General features: G+C 40.3%; 2 protein-coding genes across 2 annotated transcripts; both read left to right on the forward strand.

Annotated features, from left to right (window-relative positions):
* The first annotated feature begins 3138 nt into the window (after positions 1–3138).
* On the forward strand, positions 3139–4077 carry LOC141651267 (uncharacterized). Its single transcript, XM_074458986.1, has one exon. The coding sequence runs from the start codon at positions 3139–3141 to the stop codon at positions 4075–4077; it is 939 nt and encodes a 312-aa protein (XP_074315087.1).
* A 452-nt stretch (positions 4078–4529) lies between these two features.
* Positions 4530–7446, forward strand: LOC141651269 (uncharacterized). Its single transcript, XM_074458987.1, has 5 exons — positions 4530–4718; positions 4866–5051; positions 5550–5738; positions 6225–6412; positions 7068–7446. The coding sequence occupies exons 1-5, from the start codon at positions 4530–4532 to the stop codon at positions 7444–7446; spliced, it is 1131 nt and encodes a 376-aa protein (XP_074315088.1).
* Positions 7447–21787: the final 14341 nt, after the last annotated feature.

A 21787-nucleotide genomic window follows, 5' to 3' on the forward strand; every position in this document is an offset into this window, starting at 1 on the left:
TTTTCACCCCCATGTTCGCCCCTTGTGGCTCCCGTCGCTGCGGTCTACCACTTGCTGAGGTGGATTGCCTGTTGCGATGGGTAATCTGGCAGGACTACTCACTGCGAGGTGTAGTCATATCCGGGCTGCGGTTCAGACACAAGTTCTTGGAGTTGGAAATGTTGATTGTTACAAAGTTATTGGGTTGGTTATGTTTTATGGCTATCTTATGATTGATTCTATGGTTGGCTGACCCCTTCTATATTTTCAAAACTGTGGTGATCCATTGGGGAATGATGAGTAGTGGATTGAGCAGGTGTGATATGTTGAGTTAGCTGCGGGCATGGATGGGACACCGACGATTCATTTATATAGCTTCCGCTGTCATGTTAAACATTAGATGATCACTTTATTTTGGACCTGTATTTCAGTATTGGATTTTGGTATTTTGGCTTTGTAATCACTAAACATTTATTTACTTTAATTAAACGTTCTTTTATGGTCTATTTGATATACTTTACATCGGGCAACCGAGATGGTAGCACTTCCATTTGCTAAGGTAGGCCTTGGTAAGGCACTTTGGTAGATGGGGGGTGTTACAAAGTGGTATCAGAGCGACGATTTTGGAACCTAAAACCAATGAACATAGGGTGTCGAAATAAAATGAACCCGGGTATGAATTGTTTTGAGCTACCGTAAAGGTTTGGGGGACATCCTATGACCGCACTATGGCCCTTACAATTTTGAGCCGGTCACTACGGGGTGAGTCAAGGGGATCGTTGTGAATATATGTGTGTTTATATGTACGTATAGAGTGGATGTGTGTATGCTATGTAAGAGTGAAGTATCATGATGTGGATTATATAGAATTGAAGTGAAGGATATAATATGTTATAGTGTGGCATGTTACACGAATTGGATATTTGTTTCCTAGCACTTTTTATTATAGAAACATGAGAATAGGTTGTGTGATTACTTATAGGTTGTCGGGAATGTGTTGGGAATTTTTTATAGCATGACTCGACCAAGTGTGGCAGGGAAATCGGCCGAGTATGGGGTACTCGACCGAGTATCCCTGACACTCGACCGAGTTAGGGTATATGTTATTTTGCAGTAGCTACTGGATTGTGACCACTCAGCCGAATATAGAGGGTACTCGACTGAGTGCGTCGTACTCGATCGTGTGCCAAAGGTACTCGACCGAGTGCGATTTATGTGTTTTTTGTATCAGCTATTGGAGTGTGAGCACTCGGCCGAGTAACTAGAGTACTCGACCGAGTGACTTGTACTCGACCGAGTGTCTTAGGATACTCGACCGAGTATGTAATATCCCAAATATTTTAATGTTTAATTATTAATTTAATAAAAATAAGATGGCTTCAAAGTCGGTTTATCTATTTAATAGGGTTTAACTTCTTTATTTGTCCATTCGTTTTTGGTCTCTCTTCTTTAAGCGCCGCCTAACGCAATTGTTTATTTCTTGTTAATCAACGATTTTTAACCTTGTCCTTCTCTGGCACGTTTCCTATGGCATACTATTTACATCATTAGTCCACCATGGTCATCATCATCATCACTCAATATCTATTATAATGCTTATATGAGGCATTATGTTCACTTATCAAAATTATCACGCTTTCCTCGCGATATTCCGTCTTACCTATGCTTTTTTAGTCCGCCATCCTCTTGCTCCAGTTTTTATTTGTCGGTCCTTTTCCTGTAGCGATTTTAAATCAATTTAAGGTAACACGATTTTATCAATCCTATTATTATTAACTATTGTTCGGGGTTATATGAAATTTGTGCTATTTGCTGTCAGTTTTTATGATCTACTAATTCCGTGTGTTTATTTAGGATTATGTGTTGTGATGAATGCTATTATAAATAGTAGTACATATATTATTTGATATTATTGTATATGTTTGTGAGATGGGTTATTTCCGGGAGAGTATAAGAGGAGTTGGGTGTTTAATCATAAGTTAAGAAAGAATGTGGGAAAAGGTCTGACTAGAGATGTGGTGTATATTAGGTTTAAGATGATATTAGCTTGTGTATAATGATTGTGATTGGTCATTAACCCCATCATTGTGAACCATTTTGTGTGCATAAAGGCTGGCGTTATATGCATCTGGGTAAGAGACTCGTAATTGTTACTTGGCCCTTAGAATTTGAGATGTCACTCTTGATTATATTGCGGATTGATATTTGGGTTATAATATTGTATTGTTAATTGTCGTTTCCTTTGATCTTGGCTAGCGGGTGAGTAACTTTGAGTTTATACTCTAAGTGTTGAGCACGGTTCTTTGAACCTTTGACAATATTGATATTGAAATTGAGATGAATATTGGTTATTGGTTTTGAGTTATTGGGGCCGTTGTGCCGAGTTATGTGTTACGGTCCAGTGTGACCATGGTTATTGAGTTAGTTATATGGTTTGGAATCGATATTGAGATGGAAATATTGTTTCGCGGTTTTGTCCGCCAGTTCACTCATCCCTTCTCCTTGACTTAGGTTCGACGATGAGAATATGATACATGACTACTTTGGAGTATTATATTATGAGACGGAGTAATGAGTGAGACAGAGTAATGAGCTCAGACTTTATTTAATTATGGAGGTGAGAGATGAGTATTGTATTAAAGGAATAGTATGGAGTAAGTTTGAGTTTGAGACTAGTTATCGAGGAGTGTTTTCATTTTTCTCTATGTTTATTTTTACTTTTACATGTCTCTGTTTCCACGCCATGACCAAAAATTAAGCTGCTTATATTGAGGTATTATCTGTTACTCAGCTTTCCGGCTGACGTGTTTTCTCCCTTCTGGGCTACTCGTCATGGGGTAGTTCCTTTCGGTCTTCTGATTTTCTTTTCAGGTGACTTCCACTGTTGTTCAAAAGGATTTGATTGTCAAGTTTTTATTAGAGACTTTGTAAAAGTTTTATTTTATTTTTTATCTTGTATATTTTATTTTAAACATTTGCAAGAAGAGACTTTGTATATTAATTATAATATCTCTATATTTCGGCGCCTTTTATATGTAAAGTTAGATTTTAATTTAGCTGAAAATCAGGGGTGTTACAGAGTACCTCTTTGGGCGGACGATGTTTTATTTTGAGCCGTAGGCTATGTGCTTACGTTTGTTTTGGTTATTGAAGCCCAAAATGTCGCCAAAGGGATCTGCCGCTTATGCTAAAGCTGTTGAGATGAGTATTGATGAGATAGCTTGCCTTATTGAGCAAAATGATGCGCTAACTGAGGCCCTAAAGAACGTAGGGAAGAAGGAAGTAGTTGTTGATGCATCCAAACTGAGCACCGCTATTTCCCCGTTTAACCCTACCACTTATGAGGGCACGGGTGCGCCAAACTTGCTCGATAACTGGCATCGAGAGATGGAGAGCGTTATGGAGGTTGTTAATTGTCCAAACGACTTGAAAGTGGAGCAGGCTGCATTTTATCTAAGGAATCAAGCTGGGGTGTGGTGGCACCGTGAGAGGGAGGCTGTGCGTGAGTATTACAAGAATCTAGGTGAGCTCGCTATTCCTTGGGTAGAGTTCAAGAAGGCCATGAGGCACGAGTTCTTTCCCGGGCATGTTCAGAGTAAGTTGAGGGCTGAATTCGACTCCTTTGTCATGACTGATAGCATGACAGTGTCCGAGTATTATCACAAGTTCAATGAACTATTGCGCTACGCGGAGGATATGGAGTTGAGTCAACTAAGTTTGGCTCTTCGTTTTGAGAGAGGGTTAACGCTGAAGATTGTAGAGAAACTACCGGCTGGGGTGCTTTCCAACTTGAAGGAAGTTTATGAGAGAGCGGGGCATGCAGAGAGATTGGTTTATATAGCCAAGGAGGCCAAGGAAAAAGTGGGTGAGAAACGAAAGACGGATAATGAAGGTAGTAACCAATCAAGCTTCAAGCGTGGTAACCATAACAAGGCTAGAGCTTATTCTGGTTGGTCAGGCTTTAGTGGAGGATCTTGTTACGAGGGAAGAGGTGGTCCGAGTGTCAGTGACAACTCCACTTTGCAATGCATCAACTGTGGCGGGATGGGCCACATGAGGTTTGAGTGTAAAAGCTATGGAGAAGGAGGCTTCCAGTGATCATATCAGGGGAACAATTCTCAGGCCCCGAGTCAGAGTATGGCAAGCAACAGGCCAACTGGGTCATAGAACAGTCAGGGTAGGCAGAGCAACAACAAAATGGCAGTTATTACCGCAAAAATGGTGGATCTTATCAGCGTCCGAACAACAATGTGAACCAGAATTCAGCCGCCAAGCCTACCACATCGGCTAGTACGGTACCGGGGGGGGGGGGTCAGAAGAGTAGCGGTAAACTGTTTATGATGGATAAACAGGTAGCGGATGATGATGCGCTAGTCGTTACTGGTACATTTCTCTTAATCATAAACCCGTCTTTGTTTTGTTTGGGGCTACCTATTCATCTGTGTCTAGAAGTCATGCCTTAACAATGGGTGTTTCAGTTGGTAAATAAAAACGTGTTTATACCATCGGGGGAGTCGGTGTCATGTCGTAAGTTGTATAAAGGGGTGTCTATGGTGATCGGCCAAGTAGACTTACTAGTTGATTTACTTGAGTTTCCTAGAGATAGGTTTGAGGTCATTGTTGGGATGGATTGGTTGGGTAAGTATAAGGCTAGGATCGACTGTCGTCATAAAAAGGTGTCTTTGAAGGGTCCTAAGGGGATTAGAGTGTCATATCAGGGGTTTGTGGTGAAACCCAAGGTTAATATGATTGAAGCTATAACCTTAAAGACATATTTAAGAAAGGGATGCCCTATGATTCTTTGTCACGTGAGAGATACTCGGGTAGAGGAGCCTTCAGCGGTAGATATACCGATTGTGGGGGAATTCAAGGATGTCTTTCCGTAGGAGATACCAGGACTACCTCCCAAGAGGGACATTGACTTCAGTTTAGAGCTAAAACTGGGAACGGGACCTATATCTAAGGCCCTTTGCCGTGTGGGACCAAAAGAGTTGGAAGAATTGAAAAAGCAGTTGAACGAGTTCCTGGATAAGGGGTACATCAGACCTAGTGTGTTACCTTGCGAAGCACCGGTTCTATTTGTGAAGAAAAAGGATGGCAGCTTGAGGTTGTGCATTAATTACAAAGACTTGAACCATGTCACTATAAAGAACAGGTACCCATTGCCGAGGATTGATGATCTTTTTTATCAGTTGAGTGGAGCTGGAGTGTTCTCGAAGATTGATCTGAGTTCGGGGTACCATCAGCTGGGGATTCGAGATGATGATATTCCTAAGACAGCTTTTCGATCGAGGTATGGTCACTATGAGTATGTAGTTATGTCATTCGGGTTGACCAATGCGCCGGCAGTGTTCATGGATCTTATGAATCGAGTCTTCAGTCCGTTCTTGGATCGGTTTGTATTGGTATTCATTGATGATATATTAGTCTATTCCAAGACTAAGGAGGAGCACGCGAAACATTTGAGGGTTGTGTTACAAACCTTAAGAGAGAATGAGCTTTATGCCAAACTGTCCAAGTGTGAGTTCTGGTTAGAGAAGGTGGCATTTCTGGGCCATGTGATTTCTAAGGATGGGGTAGCAGTTGATCCAAGTAAGATTGAAGCGGTGTCAAACTGGGAAGCACTGAAAAATGTGGCTAAAATTCGGAGTTTCTTGGGTTTGGCCGGGTATTACAGGCGGTTTGTGAAGGACTTTTCCAAAATTGCTAGACCTATGACAGCAATGATGAGGAAGGAGAATAAATTTTGTTGGGATGAGGTTGTGAGATGGCGTTTCAAACATTAAAGGAATGTTTGACAACAACTCTTGTCTTAGCTTTGCCAGAGGGGAGTGAGAACTTCGAGGTATATACTGACGCTTCGAAGAATGGTTTGGGGTGTATTTTGATGTAGAATGGGAAAGTCATTGCATATGCTTCGAGACAATTGAAGTCTTATGAAGAGAACTATCCTACTTAAGATTTAGAGTTGGATGCAGTTGTATTTGCTCTAAATATTTGGAGGCATTATTTATATGGGGCGACCTTTAAAGTGTTTTCAGATCATAAGAGTTTGAAGTACATCTACACTCAAAAGGAGCTGAATATGCGTCAGAGGAGATGGATGAAGCTAATTGGTGACTACGATATGGAGATTATCTACCATGGGGGGAAATCTAATGTGGTTGTTGATGCTTTGAGTAGGAAGAGTGTGCATTCGCTATGCATTGCCTTGTCATTAATGAAATTAAAAGATAAAATGACAGATTGGGATTCACATGATTCGCAAAGGAGATGCCATCAGTGGTTTAATGGTAGAACCTGAGCTATATGATGACATTAAGAGGAAACAAGTGCTTGATCCTAATATTCAAGAGTGGAAGGCAGGGGTGGAGAAGGGCACTACTTCGAGGTTTTTTATCCATGTAGATGGGAATGTTCGTTTTGACAGGAGGTAGTGTGTACCAAATGATTCTGAGTTTAAGCGAGTGATTATGTCTGAGGCTCATTGCACTCCTTATTCAGTGCATCCGGGAGGTGACAAGCTATATAAGGACTTAAAAAAGACTTTTTGGTGGCCCGGAATGAAGAAAGAGGTAGCTGAGTTCGTGGTTAGATGTTTGACTTGTCAGAGAGTCAAGGAGGAGCATTGGAGACTGCAAGGTAAGATTCATTCACTCTAAGTACCCGAGTGGAAGTGGGAGTCGATATCTATGGACTTCATTTTTGGGTTACCGAAGACTCAGCAGGGTGATAACATGATTTGGGTGATTGTCGATCGTCAGACAAAGTCGGCTCATTTTATTCCAGTGAAAGATACTTGAAGTAAGATTCAGCTGGCTAATGGATACATGAAGCATGTGGTAAGACTACATGGGGTGCCAAAGGATATTGTGTCAGATAGAGATGCGAGGTTTATATCGCGGTTTTGGCAAGAGTTGTAGGAACTGATAGGTACTACTTTAAAGATGAGCACGGTATTCCATCTTGCAACAGATGGTCAAACTGAGAGGACTATCAAGACCTTAGAAGACATGTTGCAAGCTTGTGTGATGGAGTTTGGTGGAAGTTGGGAAGATTGACTTGATCGAATTTTCATATAACAACAGCTATCACACGAGTATTGGGATGGTAGCGTTTGAGGCACTCTATGGGAGGAAGCGCAGAAGTCCAGTGTGTTGGGATGATAGCGCAGAAGTTGTGGTTTTGGGACCGCAAATGGTACAAGATATGATTGAACAAGTGCATTTGATTCGACAAAAGATGAAGGCGGTCCAGGATCGGCAAAAGAGCTATGTGGATCTGCATCGTAGGGATATTGAGTTCCAGTTGGGTGACAAAGTTCTTTTGAAAGTGTCACCTATGCGTGGTGTTATGAGGTTTAGCAAGAGAGGGAAGTTGAGCGAGAAATTAATAGGGCCTAATGAGATTTGGGATCGGATAGGTGAAATGGCTTATCGACTAGCTCTGCCACCAGCTCTTAATTGAGGGCATAATGTGTTTCATATGTCACAACTCCGAAAGTATGTGGGTGACCCATCTCATGTATTGGAAGTTTAGAACATTGAGTTGGATGAAGCTCTTACTTATGTGGAGATGCCAAAGGAGATATTGGATCGCAAGGTGCGTAAGACTGGGAATGGTAAGACCATATTACTTAAAGTATTATGGTTTAACCATAATGTGGAAGAGGCTACATGAGAACCGAAAGAGGCCATGAAGGAGCAGTATCCATACCTTTTGGATCAGGTATGTTTGGTTACGGCGTCGTAACTTTATTCCTTTAAGGGAGTGGGGGGGGGGGGGTAGGAGATGATCGCATGTGTTTGTGGGACACTTTGAGGTCGTTTCGGGCATGTTTTTGGGTTGTTTATGCATCTTTTGATCGTGTTTTGGTATTAGTTAGTGTTGTCTTGAGTTATGTGGGTGGTGTTTTGGTGAGTGTGTATGTTATGCAGGTATGAGTAAGAACTTCGAGGACGAAGTTCGTTTTTAAGGCGAGAAGACTGTAATACTACCCTTTTCGGGTCTTTGAGTACTCGGTCGAGTGGACTGTACTCGACCGGGTAAGAGTCTTGTACGTTTTAAGCAGACTACTGCCTTGGGTATACTTGGTCGAGTTTAAGAGACACTCGGTCGAGTACCTCTGGTACTCGACTGAGTGCCCGGTCTGACGAGTCGTTTTTTCGCGGTTTGATAAAGATGATTAGGGGGAGACAAAAACATTTTACACAGTTCCTAATCATCATTTTTCTAAACCTAATCACATTTTAAACACTCTCTAATCATCCTAATCGCCTCGAATCAAGTTTGGCAGATTTTTGAGCATTCGGGATTCGCTTTTTCGTGTCAATCGCTTTAGTAAGTCTCTAGTACTTTTAATCAGTTTTATTATCTTAGAGGTTTGACTAAACCCTAATTATTGGGTGAATTTGGGGAAAATGATTATGTTGTTATAGATGTTGATTGGTATTGTATGAATATTGTTGTTTAGGTCAAGACTTCGTAAAGGAGTGTTTCTATCCTTTGATTGTTGTGCTTGCTTGGAATCGCTAGTTGTAACGCCCCAACTTTTAAAATAGCCGAAATAAAATAAAGGGGTGTACAAATTGTACCATTACATACTATACAAGCTGAAGCTTACAAAACGATATAAAAAGGGACATATATTACAGAGACGTTACTGCCGTATTTGCTTAGGCTAATATACAAAATGGAACAAGTTTGTCTTAGTACAGATACTGAAAGACATTCATTTTATTCTCTCGAAAGTAACAAACTGTCATCACCGTCAAAACTCACCCTTTCCTATTTCCAACAAAGAAATCTGAAAAAATATATAAACATAACGGGATCAGCCAACCACAGGCTGAGTACGACTCCGGTTATCTCCACCGACCTTATGTCATATTCTTTATTCCTTAAGATAGGAATTTTTCCCTTGTACCGCACTGTATTATACCTTACCAGTGTACAAAAGCTGTGTCCAAAATTTTATCCTTTTCATAAAAAAAAAATATGCACATCGTATTAATGACGGTATACCATTACTGAAGAGAATAGACATTACGTATTTCTCATGGGCCAACGCCTTGGAGCCAACACTCTTTTTAATATGGAGCCAACGCCCCTTTACTTTATACGGAGCCAACGTCCCGGTTGCCAACGCTGCCCCTTTAATTCATATGGAGCCAACGCCCCTACTGTGTACATAGTTTCGGTTTTCTGAGTAATGTCATCTCAAATCAATAACCGTATCCTGAATGCTACAATTAGCCAATTATGCAATATGACAACAGTAACCTTATCATAGTAATATACTTATAAGACGATAACCTATATAACTTGTGAGCAATATAACAATCATAAAATGAAACTAACCGTAAAACTAATATAAACCGATTTTTTCTAATCATTTATTTCAAGATAAATAAAGGTAAACAATTACTTATATCGATGAAAGGTCCCGAAATCATACCTTATTAGGTATATAAGATAACTCGATGAAAAAAAAAACACCCCTGTTTTCCCTTTGCTTTCCTGTAAACGTAAAGTTGTGTATATTTTTTTCTATTCTCCTTTTTTTTATACATATATATACATGTAAATGGCGGTGGAATTTCTAAGAAGGTGACACTCACCCAATACATGAGGTGAGTCACAACTTCACGTGTAATTTTCTAATTTTTTTTCTTTTTTTTTTTTAAAAAAAACACATACGAAGAATATTACGGGTTACGATAAATACTAGTTTCAGCCATATACACCTAGTAAACTTCTTAAAATAGAGGCGTTTTTATTTATACAGAAGTATATAGGTACTAGTATAGTCTATAAAATCTATAATAGTTTCACTCTCTTTATATAATTATAATATAACCTATAATTATTATATTCGGGTTATTACATTATACCCTCCTAAAAAGAAGTTTCGTCCCGAAACTTCACATACCTTATCTATTGAAACAGTTGGGGATACTTGCTTCTCATTTCTAGCTCGGTTCCCATGTTGCCTCGATATTATCATGGTGCGACCATAGAATTTTAACCATTGGAATAACTTTGTTACGAAGAACTTTCTCTTTTCGATCTAATATTTGAACTAGTTGCTCCTCGTAAGTAAGATTTTCTCTGACTTGTATCAGTGGCATCTTGATAACATGACTAGCGTCAGGAATATACTTTCTCAAAAGTGAAACGTGAAACACGTCATGGATCCTTGATAGTTCAACGGGCAGATAAAGTCGATATGTTAAATCTCCAATTCTTTCAACTATTTCAAATGGTCCTATATACCTTGGACTTAGCTTTCTCTGCTTCCCAAATCTTATTATTCCCTTGGTAGGTGACACTTTAAGAAACACAAAATCGCCCTCCTGAAATTCTACTACTCGTTTTTTCAAGTCAGCATAGCTCTTTTGTCGACTTCGTGACGTCCGCATTCTCTCTCGTATAAGTCTTACGTTATATGTGGTCTCTTGTATCAGATCCGATCCGATGATTCTGGATTCATCAATGTCACTCCAACACAATGGTGTCCTGCACTTTTGTCCATAAAAAGCCTCATAGGGTGTCATACCTATGCTGGCGTGATAACTGTTATTGTATGAAAATTCTATTAACGATAAATGTTGCTCCCAAGATCCTTTAAAATCCAAAATACATGACCTCAATAAATCCTCCAAGGTTTGGATGGTTCGTTCCGTTTGACCATCAGTTTGGGGGTGAAAAGCAGTACTGAAGTTGAGTTGAGATCCCAAAGCTGCATGAAAACTCTTCTAAAACTTGGCTAAAAAGTTGGTATCTCTGTCGGATATAATGGTTTTAGGAACTCCATGTAGTCTGACTATTTCTTTTATGTACTTCTTAGCTAATGTTCTGAGTTTCATGAATGCTTTATAGCTAAAAAGTGAGCACATTTGGTTAATCGGTCGACCACCACCCAAATCTCATTCATCCCTTGTGCTGTTATGGGTAGTCCTGTTATAAAATCCATGGCAATTGATTCCCATTTCCATGTAGGGATATCTAAGGGTTGTAAAAGTCCTCCTAGTCTTTCGTGTTCTATCTTTACTTGCTAACAAGTCAAACATTTTAAAACAAATTCCGCCACCTCTTGTTTCATATTACTCCACCAAAAAGTTTGTCGAATGTCCTTATATATCTTATTCCCTCCAGGGTGAATTGAATATCGGGAATTGTGGGCTTCATCCATGATTCTTCTCTTAAGAGTTGCCAAGTTGGGTACACACAATCGTTTTTGAAACCAAAGCGACCCATCGTCCTGGATTAGAAAACTTGGTGCTTTTCCTATTAGTATATCCTTCCGAATTTTCTCTAATTGCGAATCTTTTCTCTGTTCTTCCTTTATCTCATCACTTAGGGTGGGTGTTACTTCTAGAGCCGCCAAGTGCCCGATCAGATCTCCTATAACCATTTTAATATCTAATCTTGTCATGTCATTTTGGATATGGGGTTGCTTTACCGTAAGCATATTCAGTGTGGGAATTGACTTTCGACTTAGTGCATCGGCTACCATAATAGCCTTTCCTGGGTGGTACTGGATATCTAAATCATAGTCCTTCAAAAACTCAAGCCATCTACGCTGTCTCATATTTATCTCTTTCTGGATAAAAAGGTATTTTAGGCTTTTATGATCAGTATATACCCGACATGAAATTCCATAAAGATAATGTCTCCAAATTTTCAAAGCGAAAACGACTACAACAAGTTCCAAATCATGAGTGGGATAATTCTGTTCATGGGTTTTCAATTGTCTAGAAGCATAAGCGATCACTTTTCCATCTTGTATTAAGACACAGCCCAATCCTTGTTTGGAAGCATCACTGTAAACTTCCAAACCATCGATGCCATTTGGTAGAGTAAGTACAGGTGCAGAAGTGAGTCTATTTTTCACTTCCTCGAATGCTCGATCACATTTCTCACACCACTCAAATTTTGTACTTTTCCGGATTAGGTTCGTAAGGGGTTGGACAATTTTCGAGAAATCCTTTACAAATCGACGGTAGTATGCCGCTAATCCTAAAAAGTTGCGGACTTCCGCTACATTCTTAAGAATAGGCCAATTTGTAATTATATCAATATTTTGAGGATCCACCTTTATCCCTTCTGCTGATATAACATGACCTAAGAAACTTATTTCTCCTAACCAAAATGCACATTTTGAGAACTTGGCATATAATTGATTTTTCCTCAAAGTTTCCAAGATTGTTCGCAAATGATTGGCATGATCTTCCTCATTCTTAAAGTATATTATAATATGATCGATAAAAATGAGGACAAACTTATCCAAGTAAGATCTGAATACTCTATTCATAAGATGCATAAAAACTGCTGGAGCATTAGTGAGTCCAAAAGGTAATACTGTAAACTCGTAGTGTCCATAACGAGTTCTGAAAGCGGTTTTTGGAATATCCTCTGATTTTATCCTTAATTGATGATATCCCGAACGCAAATCGATTTTTGAGAAAACAGCACAACCTTGTAACTGATCAAAAAGGTCATCTATACGAGGTATAAGATATTTATTCTTTATAGTAACCTTATTAAGTTCTCTATAATCTATACACAACCTCAAACTTCCATCTTTCTTCTTGACGAATAGTACTGGTGCTCCCCAAGGTGAGGTATTGGGTTTTATGTATCTCTTTTCCAATAATTCATCTAATTGTTCCTTTAATGCTTTCAGCTCTACAGGAGCCATTCTATAAGGAGCCTTAGAAATTGGTGTACTTCCAGGTACTAGTTCAATCATGAACTCTATTTCACGGTGTGGGGGCATTCCGGGAATATCTTCGGGAAAAATATCCGGGAATTCATTAACAACTGGTATATTAGTTAAAGCCAGTGTGGACTCTGGTGGGTTAGAAAGGTCAGATAAGTATCTTTGACAACCTTGGCGTAACAATTTTAGAGCTTTTAACGACGATATGATTATATTCCCCTTATGGGTCTGGTTACTTCAAAACAATATTTTCTCTCCATCGGTTCTCATAATTATTACCGACTTCTCATGACAGTCTACCATCACATGATTTTTTTTAAGCCAATCCATTCCCAACACAATATCAAAATCTTGCAGGTTGAACTGGATAAGATCGGCTAAGAAACGATTCCCTTCTATTGTCAAAACACAGTCTCTAAATAATGTGGTACAAGATACTATTTTCCCTGTGGATAGTCCAATTGGGAGTCTTAGTTCTTGGTTCTGAGGTTTTAAATGCAGCCTTTTACTTAGAGAATGTGATACAAATGAATATGATGCTCCAGTATCAAACAAGACATTAACAGGAGTAGAGTTGAGAAAAATGTTACCCGTGACAACGTCATCAGAAGACTCTGCCTCCTGGGAATTTATTACATACACCCTTCCTCGAGTTGGACCCAATTTTTGAGCTTGTTGTCCTTGCGGTTTTTGAGGTACACGTGCATTGGAAGTAGTTGCACTACCCGAATTAAATGTTTTCAATTGTGGGCACTCGCTCTTTTTATGGTTTGGGCTTTTACATTCATAACATCGCGGAGTAAGATATCTGCATTGAGTAACAAGATGATTGTTGCGACCGCATCGTATACAGAAGAGTTCCTTGTTTCTCTCCTGAAACTGATTAAATGAGTTTCTTCCAAACCCGAAATTTGGTTGCTTATAAAAAATTCCTCCAGTGACTCTGTCTTTTCCAAACTTCCTTTTATTCCCAACTTATTCATCCTCTTTTTCATTCATTATTCTCTCTGCATTCGTGGCTTTATAATACATATCTTGATAATTTAAATAGGTGTGGGTGGATAGTCTATCACGAAGATCCCACTCTAGTCCTTTCTCAAAACGGTTCATTCTCAATTCTTCAGCTGCCACCATATGCGGGACAAATCGAGATAGCTCCATGAATTTTGACGTGTACATGGTAACAGATAGTGACCCTTGTTCCAATTTATTAAACTTTTCCTCTTGCTGTCTCCTAAGCGATGGTAACAGATAGTGATCCTTCTTCACAACTCCTTTCCTTTACTGTTTTCCACCATAAATCAGCTTGTCCTACCAAATAATACACCGCAAATCCTATCCTCCATGTCTCCGGATACCGTATAGCTTCGAAAAGCTTATCAAAACTTATTAACCAATTTTCGAATTCTACGGGGTCCGACTTTCCATCACACGTTTTAGGATTATAACTTGCCATTTTCTTAAAGAACTTAGCACTGTCTTCCTCATTATGGGAATTGTTGTTCCTTATTGCATCAGCAACAATTGCCGCGAAATTACTCATATCTGTGTGCTCATTGAGGGCAGGTTGGTTAATATCGATATTGTTAAACTGAGACATCCTATGAGACACAAAGAGTAAGTCGTCACGTTTCCAGTTATTATAAACCAAAGAACATATTTATATATATATATATATATATATATATATATATATATATATATATATATATATATATATATATATATATATATATATATATATATATATATATATATATATATATATATATATATATATATATATATATAGAAGGATCAAGTGTGTCCACCTTAAGTCATTAAGTCCATAAGTCCCATTTAAAGCCCTTAGATTGTGAGGATGAATGGCTAAGATTACACCAAAAAGCAACTTATAACATTATAATAATATGTAGACTATTTACCTCTCTCCTTAAGGTGATAGACTCACTGTTCAAATTCTGCATGTTTGTTCATCCATCAGTCATACGCACGTTATTCAACTTCCCTCCACTATCTCATACAACTCCTCTAATAATTTCAAAAAACCGTCCTTGCCAATTCCTGTGTTTCATCTCTCATTTCTTCCATTTTATTTTCTACATATCCTCTTCCTTACCAAATACAACAAATCCATTTTCTTCTCTATATTTTATTCCATTCAAACGCTCGCAGTTCATATCTTTCTTTCTTTACCTCACTTTGAAGGCAATTCATTGATCATCCTTTATTCTTTTCTTTGTTGTAATTTTTTAAATTTGCAAATTATCCTTGAGTCGTAATTGTTATATTGGGGTTATTTCATTTTTGTATTTTGTTATTTATGAGTTTATGATTTTATTGCATGTTTAAATTTATGTGATTTTTATTATATTTGATTATCCATAAATATTTTGATTCATTAGCATGTTTGAATTTAATTTTAAGTGGGTAGTGTAAATATTATAGTCTTTGAATTGCTAATTAAATTGATAGTGTAAATCTAAACTGATGGGTAGTGTGAATGTATTGGTTAGGGTTTCAATCGAGCCTGTTTTTGGGGATTGTAAATGTGATGTAATTGGGACTGTGAATGTGAGGACAGGTCAAGTGTAAATGTGAACCAAAAAAAAGTGTAAAGTTGAACAAATAGAAAGTGTAAAGTTGAATATAGGAGAAGTGTAAATGTGAACAAATAAAGTGTAAATCTGACTAAATTGGAAGTGTAAATGTGAAGATATTCAAAGTGTAAATGTGAGGATAGAGTAAGTGTAAATGTGAACACAAAGTGTAAATCTGACTAAATTGGAAGTGTAAATGTGAAGATACTGGAAGTGTAAATGTGAGGATAGAGTAAGTGTAAATGTGAACACTAAAACTGTAAATCTGACTAAATTGGAAGTGTAAATGTGAAGATAATGGAAGCGTAAATGTGAGGGTAGGAGAATTGTAAATGTGAACAAATAAAGGGTAAATCTGACTAAATTGGAAGTGTAAATGTGAGGATAGGAGAAGTGTAAATGTGAACAAATAAAGTGTAAATCTGACTAACTTGGAAGTGTAAATGTGAAGATACTGGAAGTGTAAATGTGAGGATAGAGTAAGTGTAAATGTGAACACTAAAACTGTAAATCTGACTAAATTGGAAGTGTAAATGTGAAGATAATGGAAGTGTAAATGTGAGGGTAGGAGAATTTTAAATGTGAACAAATAAAGGGTAAATCTGTCTAAATTGGAAGTGTAACACCCCCATACTCCAAGTGCCTTACCAGGACCACTCAGGTATAAGGACGTTACCATCTCGGTTACCCGAGGCAATGATAGTCAAATAAACAATAATGAAACGATATTTAAATAGTAATACTTTAGCGAAAAGTTACAATCCAAAAACCAAACCAAATACTAATACATGTTCTCAAAACGGCTGTCTACTGAACTAACTGAAATGTATATGAAAACTGCTAAACTACAGCGGAAGACTTCTATCATCTGATCGTGGCAATCCCAGCTATCCCAGTACTCATGTCATACCTGCTCAATATCTGCTCACCATCCCCGAATGGATCACCGTAGGTTTTCAAAACATTCACCGGGGTCAGTACTATTTACACAAGAGGTATAATCAACAATACAGTAACCAATAAAACTCAAACAATCATATATGATCAAGCACTCCACTCCATCTCCGTCTCCGACTGTCCACTGGACCAACCCTGCCAGTGGGGGACCGCAGCCGTTCCCACCTAAGCCCCGCTCATCATACCGAGCGATAACCCTGTCTCATTAATGTGCACATCCCCTTCCGTGGCGGGTTCCACGAAGGGCGAAACTAGGGCGTGAAGCCACTCCCGCAAGTGACTCCACTCAGCCGAGAACGCATCTCGAGAACCACAGACAAACAATCACAATCACAATCACTACATCGTCTGAATCAACCAATTATACTAATTACAAAGACAACACCACACCACATGTAAGTAATCGAGTAGGGAAACCCTACCTGGAAAGCACAATAGTCAGACGATCTCACAGCTGAAGTGAAAAAGCTTCCTCTACGAATCCTCCTCCTAATTATACAAGCACATAATTACTACTATGCACATAACACAACAAAATCCCCAATTCCCAATATTAGGGTTTAACTAACTTTGACGAAATACAATAAAAACGGTATAAAGGTCTTACCCTCGACGCAAGGATTACAACGGTGTAAAGACAAGTGAAATCCGACCTTCCAAGCTCCGGGATTTGTTAACAATGCGATTAAGGTGATGAACGTAGTTTGCTTTCTCTTCTCACAGTGATTTAGGTTTTAGAAAAGTAATTAGAATGAATGACGAAAAGATTATATACCTTAATCGCATAATTAACAAAACCCGAGAAAACAACCCCCGTAAACCGGCTACTCGATCGAGTAGCCGTGTACTCGATCGAGTGCCCCCTACTCGATCGAGTATCTTAGTTACTCGATCGAGTACCCAACAGTCGAAACTATTTTATTTCGCAAAACCCTTACTCGACAGAGTAAGGCCTACTCGATAGAGTACCCCAAGACTCATAAATACGGAGTATTACAGTCTTCCCTCCTTAAAAAGAACTTCGTCCCCGAAGTTCAAACCAACACAAAACAAAGACTCACACCACCACACTCCCGACTCAACAATCGAAACAACTCAACATAAAAACTTGTTACTAACTCAAACTCAACCCGACTCAATGACAACAACTATACCGACACAACATAAAAAGGGTATAAAACGCTTTGCGATCATCTCCTACCCCCTTAAAAGAAACAAGGTTACGTCCTCGTAACCAAACATACCTGATCAAAAAGGAAAGGGTAGCGCTCTCTCATGATCTCCTCTGCCTCCCATGAAGCTTCCTCTGTCTCATGGTTAGACCAAAGGATCTTAAGCAACACTGTCTCACCACTCCTAGTCTTCCTAACCTTCCGGTCAAGGATCTGCTTAGGTACCTCAAGATATGATAAAGACTCATCTAGTTCTATGCTCTCTGCCTCTAACACATGTGACGGGTCACTCACATACTTCCGCAGCTGCGATACATGAAACACATTATGCACTCTCTCTAAAGCAGCAGGTAAAGCCAGACGGTAAGCAACCTCCCCAACTCGCTCTAAGATCTCATAAGGACCGATGAACTTCTGACTCAGCTTGCCTTTCTTCCCGAATCTCATAACACCACGTATAGGAGACACTTTCAGAAGAACCTTATCCCCAACCTGAAACTCTATATCCCGGCGATGTAGATCTGCATAACTCTTTTATCGATCCTGAGCTGCCCTCATGCGTTCCCTGATCTTCTTAATCTGTTCCACCATCTCATGTACCATCTCTGGTCCTAGAACCACTGCCTCAGCACTGTCGTCCCAACAAATCGGACTCCTGCATCTCCTTCCATATAACGCCTCAAACGGTGCCATGCCTATACTAGTGTGGTAGCTGTTGTTGTAAGAAAACTCTATCAAATCTAACCTCTGTTCCCAGCTACCACCAAAGTCCATCACACAAGCTCGTAACATATCCTCAAGAGTTTTGATTGTTCTCTCAGTCTGACCGTCTGTCGCAGGATGAAAAGCTGTACTCATCTTCAAAGTTGTACCCAAAGATTCCTGCAACTCTTTCCAGAACCGTGATATAAACCTCGCATCTCTGTCAGACACTATGTCCTTAGGGACTCCATGTAACTTAAGCACATTCTTTCGATAAGCCATAGCCAATTGTGCTTTAGTCCATGTATCTTTCATTGGAACAAAGTGAGCTGACTTGGTCAGTCGATCCACTATCACCCATATCATGTTATTACCCTGTTGACTCTTCGGTAAACCCACGATAAAATCCATAAAAATGGATTCCCACTTCCACTCAGGTACCTCCAAAGACTGAATCTTACCTTGTGGTCGTCGCTGTTCCCCTTTAACTCTCTGGCATGTCAAACAACGGGCCACAAACTTAGCTGTTTCCTTCTTCATCCCAGGCCACCAAAACGTGTTCTTCAAATCCTTGTATAGCTTGTCTCCACTTTGGATGTACTTGAATATGGTGTACAATGTGCCTCTGTCATGATTGTCTTTTTCGGCTCCTCATCATTAGGGACACACCACCTACCATCGAACCTCAAACTACCATCTCGTGTGAATAGAAAATCGGGACACTGTCCCTTTCTACTCCGACTCTCCACTCAACCATCTTAGGATCTAAAGCTTGTTTACCTCGAATATCATCATAAAGATCAGCCGCACATTTGTCAAATCTCCCACAAAGATCTCTCTCTCGAATCATATGTATCCCAAACTTCCCCACCTCATCTCTCAACCTCATCAAAGATAGAGCTGTACACAGGGAGTGTACACTCTTCCTACTCAAAGCATCTGCAACGACATTGGCTTTCCCTTCATGGTAGATAATATCCATGTCATAATCGCCAATCAGCTCCATCCACCTCCTCTGTCTCATGTTCAACTCCTTTTGAGTGAAGATGTACTTGAGACTCTTGTGATCAGAAAATACCTTAAAGGTCACCCCATAAAGGTAATGTCTCCAAATCTTGAGAGCAAACACCACCGCACCCAACTCTAGATCATGTGTAGGGTAGTTCTCCTCATACGGCTTAAATTGCCTAGAAGCATAGGAAATCACCTTACCGTTCTACATCAACACACATCCCAACCCATTCTTTGAGGCATCTGTATAAACCTCAAAGTTCTCGATCCCTTCAGGCAATGCTAAGATAGGAGCTGTGGTCAAACGCTCCTTTAATGTTTGGAACGCCTTTTCACAACTCTCATCCCAACGAAACCTGTTCTCTTTCCTCATCAACGTTGTCATAGGTCTAGCTATCTTGGAGAAATCTTTCACGAACCGTCTGTAGTATCCAGCTAAACCCAAGAAACTCCTAACCTCAGCGACATTCTTTGGTGCGTCCCACTTTGTCACTGCCTCAATCTTTGCCGGATCCACAGCTACTCCCTCCTTAGAGATCACATTCCCCAGAAAAGCAACTTTCTCCAACCAGAACTCACACTTGGACAGTTTAGCATACAACTCATGGTCCCTCAACGTCTGCAACACGATCCTCAGATGCTCCTCATGCTCCTCCTTAGTCTTAGAGTAGACCAAGATGTCATCGATGAACACCACCACGAACTTGTCCAAAAACTGTCTGAAGATTCTGTTCATCAAATCCATAAACATGGCCGGTGCGTTAGATAACCCAAATGGCATCACCACATACTCATAGTGACCATACCTCGACGTGAAAGCTGTCTTTGGTATGTCCACCTCTCTAATATTCACCTGATGGTACCCCGACCTCAAATCAATCTTGGAAAAGACTGATGCACCGCTCAACTGATCAAACAGGTCATCTATCCTTGGCAAAGGATACTTGTTCTTTACCGTCACTCGGTTCAGCTCTCTGTAATCTATGCATAACCTCAAACTCCCATCCTTCTTCTTCACGAACAGTAATCGGTGCTCCCACGGCGATACACTAGGTCTAATGTATCCCTTCTCTATCAGATCATCTAACTGCTTCCTAAGCTCCTCCATCTCTTTAGGACCCATCCGGTACGGTGCCTTAGAGATTGGCCCCGTCCCCGGTTTCAACTCAACGGTGAAATCTATCTCCCTCTTCGGTGGCAACCCCGGAATCTCGTCAGGAAAAACATCGGCAAACTCTCCCACCACTGGTATCTCGTCAACTGTCGGACTCTCTATCCGGTCATCTCTCACATGGCACAAGATCAAGGGACATCCCTTCCTCAGATAAGACTTCAACGTGATAGCTGCAATCAACTTAACTTTGGGTTTGACTAAAAACCCACGATAAGACACACTAACACCCTTAGGCCCTCTCAAAGACACTTTCTTTTGATGACAGTCTATCTTAGCTTTATACTTTCCCAGCCAATCCATCCCGACTATCATCTCAAAACCGTTAAGAGGAAATTCTAGCAAGTCTACAGGTAAATCAACTTGCCCAACTATCATAGACACATCTCTAAACAACCTCCCACAAGATACAGACTCTCCCGAAGGTATTAAAACTTTCTCACTCACAGACTCATATACTCTCAAACCCAACCTTTTAACATGACTCGATGATACAAACGACTAGGAAGCCCCCGAATCAAACAAAACAAAGGTATGAATACCGTTAACAAGAAAGGTACCAGTGATAACATGTGCATCCTCCTCAGCTGCTTTCTTGTCCATCATGAATGACTTTCCATCGGTCTTCCGTCCACCTCCTGGGACAAGATCGGCTGATGTGGCCGGCTTAGCACCCGACCCCTGATTGTTGTTGTTGTTCGTAGCTGGTTTCTGATAAGAATTACCGCCGTTGCGGTTACCTCCACTCTGGTAGCTGGCGTCCCCGGTTGGACCATGACCCACTTGGTCTGTTGCTCGCATAACTCTGTGCCGGTCCCCGAGAATAACTTCCCGACCCATCCCCGAAAAGCTCTAGGCACACTCGTGCACTCATGTCTCTTGTGGCCGACACCGCCACGCCCAAAGCAAGTCATACCCCAACATTCATGTTACCCCCACGGCCACTCCCGAAGGAAGCCCAAAGACTAAACCCGACCCAAAAGAAACCCCTTAGCTTGATTGTGGTTGCCTTTCTTATGACTAGATTGGCCACCACCCTCACTCTCAGCCTTTCTTTTCTCAACACAGGACCTCTCCCGAGCCATCTCCACTAACCTCTCGGCCCTCCCGGCTCTCTCTCATAAGCGTCCTTAACATCGGTAAGGACTCCTACAGGTAGCTTATCCATGATCCTAGGGGTCAACCCCTCTCAAACCTCGGCGCCGATTCTCATCACTCGGTCCCATGTCCTCAAAGATACCTAGACTTCTCATTAAATCGCTTATAGTACTCAGCCACCGACATGTCGGGATGTCATCTTGAACCCATCGAACTCCTCCCTCGCCTTGCTTCTCACATGCTCGGCACAAACTCTTTTCTCATAGCCCTACGGAACTCATCCCAAGGTATAGCAGGTAAGCCTTGGTTAGCATACATCTCTCTGGCACTCACTTTCACCTTATCCCACCACTCACCACCGCCTCTCTCGGAT

The sequence above is a fragment of the Silene latifolia genome, chromosome 4 (assembly GCF_048544455.1).
Source record: "Silene latifolia isolate original U9 population chromosome 4, ASM4854445v1, whole genome shotgun sequence".
NCBI classification, from domain to species: domain Eukaryota; kingdom Viridiplantae; phylum Streptophyta; class Magnoliopsida; order Caryophyllales; family Caryophyllaceae; genus Silene; species Silene latifolia.

Coding starts and splice junctions, on each gene's coding strand:
- LOC141651267 (XM_074458986.1), top strand. CDS start 3,139: ATGTCGCCAAAGGGATCTGCCGCTTATGCTAAAGCTGTTGAGATGAGT.
- LOC141651269 (XM_074458987.1), top strand. CDS start 4,530: ATGGTGATCGGCCAAGTAGACTTACTAGTTGATTTACTTGAGTTTCCT. Junction 4,719..4,865: donor GGTTTGTGGTGAAACCCAAG/GTTAATATGATT, acceptor GTCTTTCCGTAG/GAGATACCAGGACTACCTCC. Junction 5,052..5,549: donor TGTTACCTTGCGAAGCACCG/GTTCTATTTGTG, acceptor GTGATTTCTAAG/GATGGGGTAGCAGTTGATCC.